General features: G+C 38.1%; 1 protein-coding gene across 1 annotated transcript in view; it reads left to right on the plus strand.

Moving 5' to 3' along the window:
• Positions 1–18,021, plus strand: part of WDR26 (WD repeat domain 26) — a 31,524-nt gene that overhangs the window by 1,486 nt on the left and 12,017 nt on the right. The window contains exons 2-8 of the mRNA XM_085054699.1: positions 402–501; positions 618–674; positions 7,198–7,334; positions 7,922–8,019; positions 8,803–8,959; positions 13,686–13,824; positions 17,351–17,491. Of these exons, the coding sequence (XP_084910825.1) occupies positions 402–501; positions 618–674; positions 7,198–7,334; positions 7,922–8,019; positions 8,803–8,959; positions 13,686–13,824; positions 17,351–17,491 (829 nt within the window). The remainder of the gene's footprint in view (positions 1–401; positions 502–617; positions 675–7,197; positions 7,335–7,921; positions 8,020–8,802; positions 8,960–13,685; positions 13,825–17,350; positions 17,492–18,021) is intronic.

Raw genomic sequence — 18,021 nt, forward strand, 5'->3', positions numbered from 1 at the left:
AGGCCTGTGCCAGATGTTGTAGCTCTCCTTGTTCTTTTAGGGGGGAGGTAGGGAGGGGGCAGGGGATGGCAGCCAGTAGCTAACAGTTTTATAGACTCTACCTTCCTTCATGAAGTTTATCTTCTGTGCAGGGATGGCTGCTTGTGGTGGCTGGTAAGTCACATACTTTATGGTACTTCAGCGAAGCTTTCAAGCTCCTTGACAACTTGCTTTAGGTAGAGGTAGCTGTTTACATGTCTCAGGCCACTGAGATCATCTTTTTGAACAAGCATCTGAATCTGGTCGTAGTATTCTTGTTTTATTAAAGTTACTTTAAAGTATGGTAAACTGTTATCATAGCAGGCGGTGTATTTGTGAGGGTAAAACTGGTCGGGTTTTTTTACACTGTATCTCTCCTGCAGCCAGACTGTTGATCTCCTCATGCAAGAGTCAGGATGTCGTTTAGAACATCCTTCAGCTACCAAATTCCGCAATCATGTCATGGAAGGAGAATGGGATAAGGTAACGTAGGGCTTATAGGACTGTATTAACCACTGTTGAAATTTATAGTATCTGTGAGACAATTCAAAATTCTCCCTCCTTATGTACTTTTTTTTTTCTTATGCCAATTTCTGCAGGCTGAGAACGACCTGAATGAACTTAAGGCCTTAGTGCATTCTCCGCATGCAATTGTGGTAAGAGGCACACTTGAACTCTTTCAGAGCTGTGTAGTTGGACTAATTGTAGTGGTGTAATCTTTCCCTATGGAGCTGGTTGTCCATAGTTCTTTGGTTTTGGTTTTTTGGTTTTTTTTTTTTGTTTACTTTAAGCTGCTTGCATGCTATCTCAAACATCATACTAATCTGAACTTCCTTTATTCTGTTGTAGAATGTGAGATAGACAGCCCAAAAGTATTGAGGCTAAGATTTGGTGTACTGAATGTTTAAACTCTATTAAACATACCTAACTGATAAAATATAAATCCTGTCACAGTCCTAAAATAGGTCAGTTTCTGTAGAAACTGCCTATGTTGAATACTAATTTCAACCTTGAAATACTTCTCACAATCTGTGTTTATAGGAGTTAGGTTTTCTTGAGGGAAGGGAAGTTTAGAAATAAAATGCAGTAATACTAATGTGCAGTTGGCATTGTAATCACACATTACAAGAATATAGAGGCTGCTATAGACCAGGAACAATACTGTTGCTTTTCCAGATGGCTTTTAAAGAGCAAATGCATTTGTATTGCTGTTTGGGATTTTATTTAGAGCTTTTTCTCTTTGGGTGGCTTTTTTTAAAAAAAGATAAACCTAGAAATAGAAGGTTGGTGTATCCTGTGACTTGACAACTACAATATGTGTTGTTATGATTTCAGTTGCTTTGAGTAAAGTGTTTCTTGGTTTGATTTTTGTACCTCAAGATGAAAATCATTGCTTGACTCTTGAAACAGGTTGTTCTGTTGTGTTTAAAGGTTTATTTTAATGAGATCAAGTTAAAACAGCTATGGTCACTTAAGGAAGAGAATAGTAGCAAGGCTTTTTGAAGTGTCTGTGACTGTAAACAATGAGGAATCAGCTGATGGCTGCTTAGTTCCACTTCTAGCTGATTCATTTGTTGTCAAGACAATTTCCTGTCTGGTGGGGGAGGGAGAGAAAGAGAGAACAGGAAGTGAAGTAGGAAAAACAGATGTTTAACAAAACATCAGAGGGTACTTGACAGAAGTTGACATTTGGTTCTATTAATTTGGTCAAAGCTTAGCACTTCTTAATCAGACCAGTAGTTCACTTTCTCTTTTCTCAAAGACTTGAAGGTGTTTAGAATATTGCATACAGCTTTCAATAGTTTGTGCAGACTGGAAGTATGGAACTGCTGTACAAGAATAGGAATGGTCATTTGAAACAAATTTTCTCATGTTTCTGACTTCTGAAGTTATGAAGTTTGTCTGTAGTATTAAAGTGTTTTGCATGTCAGTGAGTGAAGAGGTTTAAGTGAGTGTCAGCATTTTGGAGAACTCAGCTTGGGAAAAAGGGGATGTTTTCCTTCTGTTGTTCTGAAGGGCTCTGCAAGCATTCTCTAATGTTGATGTCTTAACTGGTTCCATAAAACTTGGTGCAGTAAAAATACTTGGTTTAGACTGAACTTTACCTGAACCAATATTAACTGTTTTCTTTTTAAAGTTGTTCTCCTTTATATAAACTTGGTATAATTTAAAATAGGTAACAGTTTTGAATGTCTTACATGTGTGTTAGTAAGACAGCATTATTTGCAAGGGCAAGTTGAGCTTGTGTGTGTCCCATTGCGAGCACACTGTCTCCTCCTCCCTCCCTGGCCAGCTTTTGTGCACATGGTTGAGATTCTGGGTGGGTATTAGTGTTGTCAGCAGCTGGGAAGCTAGTGAAAGATCATTACAGGTAAGGAGGGATGCTTTATGCTCTGTAGGTTTTCCCAGCTGCAGTAAAGTCAGAGCTAATGGAGGTGATAAATGTCTTGATCAGGAAAAGTCCAAACAAGGTGCTGCTGCAGGTAACTCTTTAAAAATAGAAAATTGGATTTTGAGTTTCCTGATTTGTGACTCACACCGTGTGACTAGATGTTTTAAAAATGTGAACATACAAGAAGATTGGGTACCTAAAAATTTAGATGACAGAGAGTATTTAAGTAGGGTGTGTGTTTTGTGGTTTGTTTTTGGTTTGTGGTTTGGGTGGGTTTGTTGGTTTTTTTTCCTTATAGTTAATATGACCTGGACAAAACACCCAAGGATACGTAGCTGTTCTTGAAATATCTGGTCAGTGAGGGGAGATGCATATGTATTTTAAAAATTCTGCTCAAGTTTAATTTCCTGATTTCTGCAAAGTGCTTCAAATTCTACAGGTGAAAACACTAAATATGAAATGGCTGATCTCAATTTTTAAAGCTTTGATACAGTGTGTTGATATTGGGGGGAGGGTGTGGCAGCACACAGGACGGTTTGCTATTTCTATTTGTGTCAACACAACTGAGTGCTATACAGTATGTGATTAGTCATATTTACTTTTCCAGCATATAAGATACAGCTGTCTTAGACAATCTGTAGAAGGACTTTATAATTGGATCAAGCATGATGTTTTTCCTTGAGTAACAGTTAGAAAACACCAACTTCAAGCCAGCCTGAGGTTTTGCTTATTTTTGGGCTACTCAGGCATATTATGGCATCTGTCTTGGGTATTTATGTGAACATAGGAAGAAACCTGGAGATTATTCCTCTGCAGTCATCTAGAAATTACCTTCAGATTGTTCTCTTTACTTATTCTAGACGTATACAGCCTGCAGCAGGCAATGTAATCTAAAAAGTGAGTTAAATATTATCATTTGAGCAAAGTGCTCCACCTGCCTGCATGGTGTCCCTCTTGCTGCCAGCATTAAGGGCAGTTCCCTATTGGAGTTAATTACTCCCTATGTGGCAGGACTTGGTATGGTTGAAGCCTCATTTAATTCTTTGCTGAATTCTATAGACCAGGATATTTTCTCCCCTTTGCATATCAGGGCATTTAAGTTGTGGATTGTTTTTAAGTGCTTTCATCAGTGTTTTACAAAACTATCAAAGTAAAAGACTACAAGATAAAGAAAACTGAGGTCTTAGTTCTGCAGGCTGTAAGTAGATAGCTACTGCGTAGAGTTTGTTTTGAAACATCAGCTGATAATTTCACCATGTATTTTAGTTACCTATTTCATTTCAAACAACAGTAGTTCCAGCAATGTTTGCTTATTTTGAACTCCTAGTACATTAATAAAACTGTTGTGGAGCTTGTTAAGATACGCAGGTTGAAAGAAACACCAAAATCTAAATTAGGTTATTTTGCATTTTACTCATTAAACTTCTGAAGATTCACTGCTAGTTACAGTTACTGATCAGAGTGGCCCAATTTCTTGTCTGTGGTAGTATGTTTGTCCTGTTCCTTTCACAGTTTTGTTTGCTCAGGTTTTCACCTTTGGTTACAGAGTGCTGGTGAATTATGGTTCCTAGAATTTAGGATTCTGGAAGGGGCTTTCCTACTAAAAATTAGCACAAGGAAGGAGTGGAGTACTAGGCATTCATATTAGTAATGGAAGGCTTTAGTTTGGAGAAAGAAAAATGCTAATAGTGCATACACTCAAACAAACAAACAAAAACCTGTAAATATGTTAACTCTTAGTTTTGCCCCAGGGTAATCCCAGTTCAATTTACACTTAAATAATAGCTTGTAGAAACAACAAAGTAATGCACTTTATCCTCATCCTTTTTATAGAGGTGAAATACAGGATGAGGTAGTAATAACGAAACAAAACCAGCCAGACTGCAGTGCTGAGACTTGTATTGGACTCTTCCAGGGGTCCTTCAGGGTGAACACTTGGCTATAAGCTTAGGAATGGTGGTGTCTGAATTTTAAATTGCTCAAGAGTAATGAGTGTAATGATCTTGAATTTCCTTTGCAAACACTGAGATGATAACAAATCCCAGGCACTTGTGTTACTTTGGTATGGTTTCAATTATGATAATTTTGATTTTCCTTCTTTGTAAGGCAGCTAAAGAATATGGAGAAAGAATAAGTTACTTAAACAGTGGAATTTGTGCTTTTATGTTAGAGTTGCCAATATTATAAACAGTTCTCTTCCCTTCTAGAAGAAGTTGTTCAGGCTGTGAAAGAGATGGTGTACCCAAAATGGCCTTGGGTGTCATAGAAGGTGGTGTTGGAAGAAATTAGAAGCACTGTTAGGAGGGTATAAAGAAGTTGAGAGAAATCTATTTGTCAGCAAAGTCACTAATTGCGCAAAAATGAGAAGTAGGAGACAGTGAGTGTCCCAGCATTAAGAAGTGACCTGCAATGTGATGTTACTGGAGTGTGACTTTTGCCTTAAGGAAGTTCATGGCATTGTTTGAGCATGCTGTAGGGCAAGTTTTGGAGCAGCTATCAAAATAGCTTAGCAAATCAATTTAATTTCCCCGTCAAGACTTTAGTCCTTGCCCTTTGCTATCGATAAGTTACTATTTCAAACTGCTTATCTTTTATTCTAATTCTCCATTATAGGAACAGTAGATTGCTGCGTGAAATGTATGATACTTTGTTGTTCTGGATGCTTTGTTATTCCTGATATGCTTAAGTTACACATGGCACTGATGACTTTTTTTTTTTTTTGAACTGTTCTTTCTAACCCAGAGCTGAAATTATACCTCTTTGGCAACGGCATTCTGAGTGGTAGTGTTCTTGTAATGTTTTCATGGAATTGTTGGGACTGATGTTATAAAACTGATGTTATACAGTTTTTCTGCTCTTTTTACTTTTTCCCCTAACAAAATGAAATTAATGTGCCAAGTCCTAAAAGAAGGGAGGGAGAAAAGTAAGGTTATCACATTTAATGGAAATGTGATATAAATTTAGTAAATACTATATACGGTGAATGGAGAAGGAAGATACAGAGGGATTATAGTTTTTATTACAAACTGGAAATATCAGGCTGTTTTTTAATCCGCCGGTGATCATCAGTGTGAGGTGAGCAGGAGCAGTGAAATATAGTGTGTGACTGCTACCTGAGCATCTCCATGTATCCTAGTGGGCATGTGCACAGCTGGTGGAGGAAGCTCTTATCCCTCCTGCTGCTGCTGTATAAGCAAACAGCGTGAGGTCTGCTGGCCTGCTGCATGGAGCCAACCACTGGGGTTGTAAATAATTGGGATATCTTTCATTTGGTTTTTCATATGTCAGAACTTCGGAAAAAGTTGTCTCACCTGGAAGAACTGTACAGTAATGGTCTAATAATTCTAAATTCATATAAACTAAAGAGCTGGATTGGGAGTGCAATACAGGTTTGCCTGTCAGATACAGGACAGCAGAGCACTACAGGCAGACAAGTTTGAACATAAATCATCTTTACTGTGTCATGTTTTATGCTTCACAAAGCTGTGTGGTAAGTTAATAGCACTGTATTGTGGAAACTTCATTCTTTTGAAGGACTGAGTGTCTCTGGAAATGAAAATGCTGTGTTTCAACTTTGGATTTAACATCTAGTAAGCCTTAAACTTTCATATGAGCTTTAGTAGGACAGGAACATTTTAAACTTCCCTATTATCCCTCTACTTAAGGAGGCTGGCAGTATGTTTGAAACTAAGTAAACATTGACCAAATATGAGCATGAAAATAGTGAGGAGGTGCCTGAGGTCTGATGAAAGCAAAGGAAACTGGTAATTGAACTGGTGGTGTATTCTTTAGAAAAGCAAATGTAATTTGCTACACTTTATCTTCAGTCTGTTTCTCACCAATATGTCTAAGCACATACATTTTCCTCTTTAACCTGGTGAGTTTTGTGGACCAGAAATGTCATTTCTGTCTGATAACTGCTGGCAGTAAAGAACATGTACAAACACAAGATAGTTAGTTTCATCCAGAAACAACCAAACAGTGTTTCTACTGAATTAGTATTAGAAATTTCTAGGACTTTGGGTTTTTTTAATATAGTAACTTAATGTCTAATTTACCTTTTTTTTTAATCCACAGATTTTTGTTGTTAAAATAGCAGGCTCGATTTTTTTTTTAAAGGAAACAACCAAAAACTGTACAAGGTGCAAGGAACACTATGAAATAACAGCACTTAATTCAGAGAGCTGAAGTGACTCCTAAATATAGGAAACTATTTTTTTCTGTAATCCTTACAACAGCACCCAAAGAAAACAAGTTAACACGGAACTACAAAAAAACCCCAAAACCTCAGGCTGTGTCAGTTTATTACTCTTTTATGTTATGCAGCTATGCAAACAATCTGTGTCAACTTCTATGTAAGTGATGTGAGAACTTGTTGAGTTGTCCTGTTGTGTTCTGTGCTGTCATGCAGTCTTAAATGTGTGAATAGCTGATTTGGGGCCCTTTTCTTGATAGAATGTTACACTGGAAAGCCTGTCTAATGCAGGGTTTGAAGAATGATGGCTAAAGAGAGAGCAGGTGAAAATGAGACCAGTTGCAGGGGGGATCTGAGGAATGAGATAGAAGTGTACTTGGAGCCCCATCAAGCAGGGAGGAAATTCATGGATAGCTTAATTACTGCAATGTTGTTGAAAACCCAACAAAAGAAATTGAGTAATGAAACATTACTTAGAGCTGTATTTCTGAAGGGCATAGTAGAATGGTTTCTACTGTTCTGTTTAGGCTCAAACGTTTTCTGAAACTTCAGTCAACCTTTTTCCCCTGACTGCTGCTTTCTGTCATGTCAGAGGATGAAGTTTTTGCTGCTGCAGCAGAAGTACCTGGAATACCTGGAGGATGGCAAGGTCCTGGAGGCACTTCAGGTTCTACGCTGTGAACTGACGCCTCTGAAATATAATACAGAACGCATTCATGTCCTCAGTGGGTAAGTTTGGACTTTTCGAGCTCTTGCAGAGAAGTTTTTTAAAGAATTCTGTAGCTTTTGATAGCTGGTGCTGTGAAGACTCAAGCTGTATTAAAGGTACTATCCTAGTGATTAATAAGCTGTAGTGAGATGTGATAAAATGCTGAGTAAAGAATACTATTCAGTAGACAGTATTTTGTTTTGGATGCTTGAAAACGACCTGATGATGATTTACTTTTGTACTAGTAGAACCCGAATTAATGCAGTCATATGAATGGTCATCTGATTTTGAGAATTATTAGCCAGTTACCTTGTAATTGAATTGAGTAGGTGAATACAGTCTGGTTTGTTTTTAGATGAAAATAAGACATTTTTACCTTCCCTAAAATTGCTTGTGTTTTGTTTTCTTTTTCTATGGGCAGTTTGCAGACATTTATTCAGAAGATGTGTGTTTGTGTGAAATAGTTCCCTGCCTTTTTCTCTGTCGGTCTCAAGCTTAAGTCACCTGTTCCCAGTTCATTAAGAACGTAATCTGTATCGTGCTTAAAAGTGAAAAGAATGATTCCAAAAAGACTTGGTCTGTTGGTGTATGTGCACTTTTGAAACAGGTACCTGATGTGTAGCCATGCAGAAGACTTGCGTGCAAAAGCAGAGTGGGAAGGGAAAGGAACAGCTTCCAGATCTAAACTTTTGGACAAACTCCAGAGTAAGATGTTCTAGTGCTTGGAATTTCTTCTCACCTCTGTAAATCTGGTATAACTTCCACATCCCAGGGAATGGACTTTACCTGTGTTTGCTGCTTGGTTGGTTTTTTGTATTTCTTTCTTTGTGGGGATGCCTTTAGATACCTTTACCCTTCGGTCTTCTGTACCTAACCTTTTGCTGTCTCTGATTATTTCTTAGCTCTGCTGCATGCAGTAGTGATATAACTTGGTGATTAAATGTGTGGTTTAGGGAGGGGTTGGTGTGTGCTATAAATGCCAGCCATAATGAGTGGTGGAAACTAAGGGTGGCCTATAACCACTAGTGATACTGGTACTGGTTGATAGTGGTCTCATACTGTGCTCAGAATTATGGTTTCTCCTCTCTTGTGGCTGTTGTAGTACTATGTGCCAGAGTTATGAAACCATGGTATGCTTTATTCTTATGCTGCTGATAGATAATTCCTTAAATGATCACAGCTGATACTGTTTTACAATGCTATAGATTTTGTTAAATACTGAGTTTTGAGTTAGCTTATGTAAATGGTGCTTGTTGGCCAGGACAACATAACCTGTAACAACAAATACCTTGCATGCAGCTCTGCTTTCCAGAAGTTCATGCCTCTGATTCCAGGTGTATAACTGTAAATTTGACAAGCTGTGTGCTATTATTTACTAACATCTCTTCCAAAACCACTCAAATCAAAGTATGCTCGTACTTGTAACTTGTTTTTGATAAGTCCTTTTTTTCTTCACTTGTTTGTTTTTTCTTACTAACTCCTCTGAAGCCTACCTACCCCCATCAGTGATGCTTCCTCCGAGGCGTTTACAGAACCTGCTCCGCCAGGCTGTGGAACTCCAACGGGACCGGTGCCTATATCACAACACAAAACTAGACAGCAATCTAGATTCTGTCTCGCTGCTAATAGATCACGTTTGTAGTAGGTAAGAAACCTTCCTGACTTCTAAGATGGGCAACAATATATTTTCTTGGTCTTTTAAAATAATCTGGTTGTTAGCAGAAATGTGAAAACTATTCTGAGCTGGTTTAACAGGATTTTACTGGGAGAAAGCAGTTCTTGTTAAATGAGCAGTGGACGTGGGGAGTAAAGAAGGTGTGTAGAGGAGATTTTGGTGGCTGGATATGGCATAATGGAGTCAGACTGAAGCTTTAAAATTTTAATCAGATTGGTGTAAAAAGAAGATACGGCTGTGTTAATCCTTAGCTGCTTGTTTCTTGTTATTTTGGACAGCCAGTCTATTTATTCATCAATACAGGATTGCTGTGTTTTTTCACTGGAGAATCAGTACTGTATTAGTTAGCTTAACCAGGCTCTGCCTTCAAGGTTACTGGAATGCAGAAAGCCTGCTGAAGCTTGCTTCTATGAACTCAACTTTCAGCTGTAACTTTTAATAGTGGACACAAGTGCTTTTAGGTACAAAGGTTAAAACAGAGGAGAAAGGTACAATAGATTTTTCTGATTTACATAGTATATAACATGAATAATATGAAGAACTATTTTCTCGGATTTGTAAGGTTGTAAGAATTGAGTGTCCCTTATACTTTTGTATTGGCTCTTTAGATTGTCTGGATGACCTTCTTTTTGTGACAAAATGGATGCTGCTTCTGAACCTTCAAAATGCAATACTTTAATAGATATGAAACAGAAGGTTGTTTGTTTTTAACAAATGGATGACTTGAGCAGTTTTTCCTCATCCAGCAAAACTTGGCTAAGGACCTAAAAATTCAATGTAGCTTTTATGGGGAAGTGCTGTGCTGTGCATGGTGGATTAAGGGAATGAGGGCTAGAGCATAAGGGCTGTATGGGATAACCTTATATGTTTTTCCATGTAACAGGCCAACACTTGGGTTTACAGAGGAATTGTTTCCGTGTTAAGGTTAGCTCATCTGAGGAAGTTAAGAACTGATAAACTTGTAGAAAATTTCTGAACTCGGCTGCTTTGACTTGCATTCTTGCTTTACTTGGAATCAGTTTTTAAAGATGCAAACTTCCATAGTACTTCACTCTATCCATCTTAAGGTTTTAAAATTGCTATCTTTGGCCCTTCATTCAAGTGTCAAGTATTCAAGTATCCTTTTAGCTTACAATTTTGCTGCATTGCATATTTTCAGCAGCCCTGTGCGCAGGTGTTTGACTGTTGCCCAGTTTAAGAGCTATTGGAAATGGTCACATACTGGTATTGTGGCTTCCCTCTTTCAGAAGTGAGCCTTAAAATCAGACTAACTCAAAGATATTTAACCTTTAAACAAGTCCATAAGTAGTATTGGATGTTGTGCAATTAGTTGATATTACTAATCAAACCCCAGGAACATTGAAGATCACTGTGATAAGTGTGATTTACTGAAGTCAGACTAAGTAGAGCCAGAGCTAAAAGATACTACATGCAACAAACCTGAATTTAAATCTTCCCCCATCTGAATCTATTTGCCGACATAAAAGTTTGTCCATAATTTGGGTTTTTGGTTTGTTGGTTCACTTTTTTTCACTGAAGCAGTGCTTCCTAAACTTGCATACTTGGAATATATACACATACATAGGTACTCACGGCTACTGTAATTCAAAAAAGCCCCCCAAAAAAGTACCTAAAAATCCACTTGAAAAGAAAGGCTTCCATTCTGTCCTTATCCTATTATACCTACCTGTTGCAGGGGTCTGAGTTCAGTTTGTGGTGTTCTGTATGGGCTGCCATGCTTGGGCATATTGAGGTGAATTAGACAGTGGAAGCCAAATTTTGATGAAGCTGACAGAAGTAACAGTAGTCTAATAGCTTAGACAATTTAAGTCCTGTGCTACTTAAATGATAGAACACTGACAAGTTTCCCATTTGAAGTTGGAACTAAACCGTTTTGGTTAAGCCTGCTTCAGTTGCACTAAGAGGCAAAATGTTTAACTAAAACTCAGTTGGTAAGAGTGAGAGATGTGAGTGAGACAATACTGGGAGTGAAGGTGAAAGATTTCATCTTATTGTGCCAGAGATTTTGATAGTAGAGAATTGATGCTCTTGGGAATGGTGATTTTTTGTTTTGAATGCCTTTGGCCTAGTTGGGTGTATTGGGGTTTCCTTTGTAAGGCTTTTTTGTTCGTTTGTTGGTGGGTTCTTTTTGTTTTCTTTGTTGAGGATTAAATCTTTCACTGCATGTACAAGGAATAAAAAGGTAGCTATTTAGTGTTCTACTCTATAATTTTGAGCTTGTGTAAATACAATAACAGGAAACTTTTCGATGCTTTATTTCAATATGTGAGTGACAGAATTCAGGTGTTCTGTGCTGAACAGAACAATTTGTAATGGAACACTTCAAAAAAGATAAAAACCTTTGAGCTTCAGTAATATCTAATTACCAAAACCAGAAACTGTTAAGACAACTGGTTCTGGTTTCTTGTTTCAAGACTGCTGCTATTTCCTTCTACAGCCAGTTTATGTAATGTAGCTTTGCTCTGTGTGAAGTCAAACTTGCTGAGTTCTATGTTTCACTAGTTAAGTGAAGAGGATTTTTGTGGGAGCACTCTGATCCTACAGGGTTGTGAATAGCATAATCCAATATTGGGATGTGTCTGCAGCAGCTCTATCAACTCTGTATCGCCCCTTCTAGGAACCTAAAGGCATCTTAATATGAAAACTCGGTGCTCCAGCATTATCCTGCTTGATTTTCATGTCTACAAAACCTTGGCTGCTTTTCTTAAGCTGTAAAATGCGAGAGCTATTGTTCCATAGAGTATTACTTTGAAATGAAATATGCTGAAAAGACTTTCCTGGGACACAGTGTGCCTCTTTGTGTGAGTTATGGATGCAGCCTCACCTCCTAGAGCGAGTTGCTGCTCTGAGTAAAAACATTACCTTACAACAATATGGCTAAATAATAATGAAACACTCTTCCTGTAGGTGCATGTGTCTGTGTAAGGGCTTGCTTGCGTCCCTCTAGACTTCAAGGAAAAGAGTCTTCTTTTGTGGGTGGGGCTTTTTACCTTGGGTTCAGTGTTCTTCCAGGGGCAACTAGGCAGTTCCTGGTCAGCTGAAAGCAGGAGCAGAACACACATGTGTTTCCCTATAAACAAGTAAGTATAGACATACCCAAGGAAACCAATTACAGATATATATATATGTATGTACATTTTATCCTCCTTTACCATAAGACAGGAAATGAGACTGTGTGGTTGTTCAGTGCTGCTTGATAGTCTTTAAGTACAGACTAGGCAGCCTCTTGTAGTAAAAGAAAGTGGACTAGGTATGGACTAGAAAATGGAAAGGGTGTAGACACTATGTAAAACAGAACTTTCTCTAGCTTTAGGTAAGAAGTAGTTTTTTAGGTATCAGTCAGCCTGGCTACCACCAAACTGTATTTGTAAACTATTCTGAAATAAGTTTTCTGCTTAAGTGGTTGGGGAAGTTGATTAATGTTTCATTTTAATCTTTCTTTCCTTTGGTGGGTGCAGTGTGTTGGTTTTGGGGTTGTGGGTGGTTTTTTGTTTGTTTGTTTTTGTTTTGTTTGTTTGGGTTGTTGGGTTTTTTTTTGAGCCAGTTTACCTTCAGCAATAAATACAGCTTTACATTCAAGGAGACTGTCAATACCTTAGTACCACCATGTCCCATCAGAGTTGTGTTGCCCTGTTGCACTGTAAGGGTGCTGTTAAAAACTCATCCTAAGACTAAACCACTTCAGGATCTCTGCAGTTGAAGAAAATATGTCTGTGGTTAGGTACCGTCTTTTAGTGCATCTGAACAATGAACTTGTACTTCTTGCAGTATTACTTAGAAATGCAAACATCTGCTGTAAAAGCCTACATTTATTTAGCCTTATCTCTGAAATTCTTATTTGAGACCTTGTAGGCAAAATTTAAATCAAATAAATTGTCTTCAATGATTGTCTCCAGTTCTCACCTAACTTAATATTTTGACTGTTAGCTTTTTCTCAGTATGTAACTGGAATATTAAATACTGGCTCTAGAGGAATGTTTGAGTCTTCTTCAGTAGTTTATCATGTAACATTTTGTTTGACAAACACAACAACATTTTACACAATAGTGTAGATTTTGTGAGGGAGGACTGTTCAAGTCGAAAGCTCAGTGGTATGTTGTTAGTTATGCTTAGATATTATATGTGGTACTCTGCAAAGAAAGTGAAAAGTGACAAAAGAAAGGCAAAGAAACATCTAATTTATTGCAAGGTCGCATTCAGGAAAAGGAACTTTATGTAAGAATCCTATCTAAAGATGTGGCAAGATGTAGCAAAGTGAGTTAGATACCTACAAAAACCTCATGAGTAAAAACATTGCACCTATAATTCAAAGAGACCAATACTGTAGTATTTTCTATACATCAGAAAATTATATAGTAATAAGCTGTTACACTCCTGATGAGGTCAGTTTTATTCCAAGTTACATAAAAGAATAACAAATTATGGGAGTGAAATACGAACAGTTCTGTGTTCTTATGGTTAATTATGATGACTTGATGGTGTGAGCTTGTTGCCAGATAAGACACTTCATTCTGTACTTACTTGAAGCAGCTGTTAATAGAGGAATTTTCTAAGTTTTCTGGTCTTGTATTTAAATAAGGTTTTTGTTTGATTGATTTTTTTTAATAACTTGATTTAAAAAAAAAATCTTACTGCTTTCTTACTAATCTGTGAATCCATCCCTTTGTTCTCCCAGGAAACAGTTCCCATGCTATACCCAGCAGATCCTAACGGAGCACTGTAATGAAGTGTGGTTCTGTAAATTCTCCAACGACGGCACTAAATTAGCAACAGGATCTAAGGACACAACCGTTATTATATGGCAGGTTGATCCAGTAAGTGTGCCCAGTGTGAAAACATGTATGGCTTGTCTTTCCCTTCCCTCTCAGCTTGCTCAGCTAGGATGGTGTGATTCTTGTAGGACAGGCTGGAGGGACTGTAACCCTCTTACATCCCATTCCCTGGGATGTAAAGGTCTTGTAAATCTTGTAGCTGTAGGATATTTCCTACATCTTTCCTACACATAGCTGTTCACATGTAAATAAAAAGATCGATGAATCTAAGCCTGTTTTGACTCGCAGAAATTATTATGAAAGTATGTCTATTTCATAATAATTGAAGACTGTGAATAAACTGGAACATTAACATACAACATTTGAAGTTGCTAATGCTTGTGAAACACTATCAGAAATAAGGTTCTTACAGCTGTTTAACCACACAGCTGCAGGCTGGTATGTGAGGTAGAAAATGAAAGGTTTTTGCAGTTCCATACTGGTTTTCAGTATGATTTGAGAGCTGAATTTAATTATTTTCTCTCACTTGAGTTTAGACAGCCATATAATCTGAGTCTTTTTTGCTGTTAAAATGATGGCAGGATTTTAAACCCTGTTCCATGTGCATAGTTATGTAGCCCCAGAAATAACAGCAGGCACCGTGGCTTTTTCAGGCATAAGAACTGTTGTGATTTGTGTATTAGTGGGGCCAGTGTGCTCTGGGCCAAGAGCTGCATAGCAGCAAAGCTGACTTCTGTTATGTAATTCGGAAATTACCTGTATTTTGTTTGTTGGTGTGGGGTTCTTTTTAACAGACAGAGTAATTTAGGTAAATTAAGGATCAAATGTTCTTTGCTATTAACTTGTCACTTAATTGTAAATGCACATCTTCCTTTTATATTGATGGGTTTAATACCAAGCATCTTGATTACCACTTTTTATAGTGAATTGTTAGCTAATAGCTGGTTAGTAAAACCAAATTAATGTTTTGTGAGTGTTTAGGCTAACCCTTTTGACCCAGGGTTGCTAAAGAATAAAAATATTTTTAAAGTAGTTTACTGGGAAAGCAGTTTTGTAGAGTTTTATTGGTTCATCTGGGGTTTTTTTGAGTGCTCTAAAAAAAATTGAAACCCATTCAAGCAGGTGGATACCCAAATAGCATTAGACCACACCAAATGATTCATTTTCATATTGGCCAGAGCATGCTTCTCACATTTCCTGTAGCAGTTGACAATGTCTTTTGACCTGTAAATTTAATCTGGTTTTCAAGGCTTTAGGTATACAGGATTATTTTCATCTGTTCACATAAACTACATGAAAATATCCGTCCAACAATGTCTGGGCAAGTGATGGGAGGACACTGTTTTTAATGAACAGTATTTGATTTTAACACACACACTTCACGTGTGAGAGAATCCTTCATTTCTCCCATTCTTTTCTTCATCACCCTTCTTGAAGTGTAATGATACTGCTGCAATGCTTCTTAATTTCTTACCTTGAGTTCCTTACTCTTTTCTAAGACCCAGCTACATGTCTCAGCTCTCTTTAACTGTACTTCTGTTGTCATTTTCTTGTGTTAGTTTCAAAGTTCTAATGCATACTCAGCAGCATTAAATAGTGTCTCGAGTTGAGTAGGTTTGTGTGGGATGCATTATTTGACTGTCAGGAAGTGGCAGAATCTCTGAGGAGCACAAAGGATAAGCACACTGTGCATCACCTTGTCTAACATGCTCCTCTTTGTTAAGAGTTTGCCTCTAACTGGCTCCTTACAAAAATCCCTTCTGCGTTTTCTGAAAACCGTTGACAGGTTTTTGGCTTTATAGCCAAGGAACTCAACTACTGCAGACTTGAGTTGATGCCTGAATAGTTGCTTGTCATACACAACAAAAATTTGGGAAGCTACATGTAAGGGATAGAAGTGCTGAGATTTCTTTTGGTGGTGGGTGGGAGGCACATTGACTGCATTTGGGGATGTTTGCCTGAAATACCACTGACTGCTGTTTTAGAGCATGGTATAGCAGCTTTATGGTATTTGGAGGGAAGTACGAGAGCAGTATGGAAGATAGTAACAGCCACAGAGTTCTATCATTAGAAGAGGAATATCTTATGTATCTTGTTCCTCTGTGAGTTTCAGATATGCTGAAATGACAGGCTGCTTTAATCCTGTTGTAAAAAGAAATGTATCTATTCCAGACAAGCTCCAGGATGCGAGATGAGGTCACATATGACTCAGTTTCCTTGAAAATCACTTTAGCTACAGACACAGCAGTGTCTAATGCAGTCCAGGAATAAGGATTAGAATGGAAAAGGGGTCCTGAGGAGGCCCATTCATTTCCCCTCTTTCTCTGCATTCTGAAGATTATTCTTAGTTCGCTTTCTTTTGAGGAATTTGCTTTTTCTAGCCAGCAGAACCCCCAGTGCTGCAGTCTGGCTGAGAGTCACCAAATCCCTCACAGCTGATCCCAGGAAACAATCCTTCATGTCACTCTTCATCTGGTCTTTCTCTTTAGAATCAAGAAGTGCTCTGTTGATTAATACTGGAAAAAAAAAAAGACAGAGAAGGGACAATTAGACAAATCAAGCTAGATTTTCAAATTAGTCACTCTTTTTGAAAAGAAGTTGGAGATATAAGCATCTGCCATGCATGGGAAAAAAACGGGGGAGGGTGGGTGGGGGGAGGACAATTTGATTGCCCCTTTTCAAGAGGTTTCAAGAAATTGTCAGTATTTTAGCAAGCTCTGTTCTACTTGTGTATATGTATGCTGTTGTCAGGAGTCAGTGCTAATACTGTACTGAAACGTGTTTCTGTATTTAGGAAGCCAGTGTGTGGTTTGTTTCACAGTATCTAGCTGTACTATTTATTTTTATAAGCTTGTTGAAAGTCAAGTTCCTCTGACGAGGCAGCAGTAAAACAGTTGTAATATAAAGATGGTACAAGATGCTGCATGTGCCAAGTATGCTTCATTCACTAAATTTGGCAGAAAACAGCTTGCTGTAGGCAACACTTCTGAAATAAGAACACCTCTCAGGGAAGTTTTTAAAAATATCTTTCTGTGAATCTTCTTCCTTGAGCAGCACACACAACATACACTTGTTTATAAAAATACTGGTACTTCAAGGCTTTTCTTTGTCAGGACCTGTGAAGGTTTTGGTTTTCTGTTTAACCATAACAGGCTTCCAATGTGTCTTTAAAGAAAGTAGCTTAATTCTGTAAAATATAGATAATAGTACTTTCATATTCCAGTAGACGTAGAAAGATGTGACCCTACAGAAATCACCTATACTAAAGCAAGTGTAATGTAATGTAAAACTATGTACACAGTGGTATTTAGTGAGTTTTACATTCAGAATCACGGAAGATTAGAACAAAAACGCGTACAAGTGTTCTTGATTTGAAGGTTGAAACTTAGGAGCTTTCATTTTCTGGCCTTACCCTGTCAACTGGCAATTACTTTTCCAGTACTATTCACATCTTGCAGGTGCCAAGTTGTTTAAAGCAAGCTTGCTGTGCAGTACATGGACACAGTGGGAATGTGAAATGTAGTGGGAGTTCATTTGCATTGTCTCACCAGCCTCTCTCTTGTTGCAGGACACTCACCAGCTAAAACTACTTAAGACGTTAGAAGGTCACGCCTATGGGGTCTCCTACATTGCCTGGAGTCCAGATGACAACTACCTTGTTGCCTGTGGCCCAGATGATTGTTCTGAGCTTTGGCTCTGGAATGTACAAGTAAGTGGTGACTAAGAGTGAAAAAGAAAATTCTCTGGTCAGCATGCTGCTTTTGTTTCAATATCTAAATACTTCAGGCATGGAAGAAGTAATTGCTGCAAACTCGTGCCAAGGTGTGAGTGTAAAGAAGAGATGCTGATCTCCCTGCCCCCCTCTCAGACTGAAAAAACCAATATGGCAGCCTACAATTTCTCTTGGCACTTCAGATAGAACTGAAATTGGGGTTCGGGTCTAAGTGTTTGGGACTGTGCAGCAATTTGGGTGTATCTGGTTACTGGTAATTTCTGAGAAGGAGTGGCATAAATGCACAGAACCTCAGCTTCTCAAGAGAAGGGCAGCAAATTAATCAAGCGAGGCGGAGGGCAGAATTATCATTGAAGGGAAGAAGTTGTTCACTGCTGTTTTTAACAAGTAGCAAAAGTAAAAGATGCAAACTATTTTACTTCTTACTTCACGTAACCCTCCCAGTCATGTTAGTGAAATACCCACTGAGGCTTAAATTTATGATTTCAGAACTTCATCTTTCAGTC

Source organism: Lichenostomus cassidix, chromosome 3 (genome assembly GCF_008360975.1).
Source record: "Lichenostomus cassidix isolate B80296 chromosome 3, HeHo_3.0, whole genome shotgun sequence".
In the NCBI taxonomy this organism is placed as follows: Eukaryota; Metazoa; Chordata; class Aves; order Passeriformes; family Meliphagidae; genus Lichenostomus; species Lichenostomus cassidix.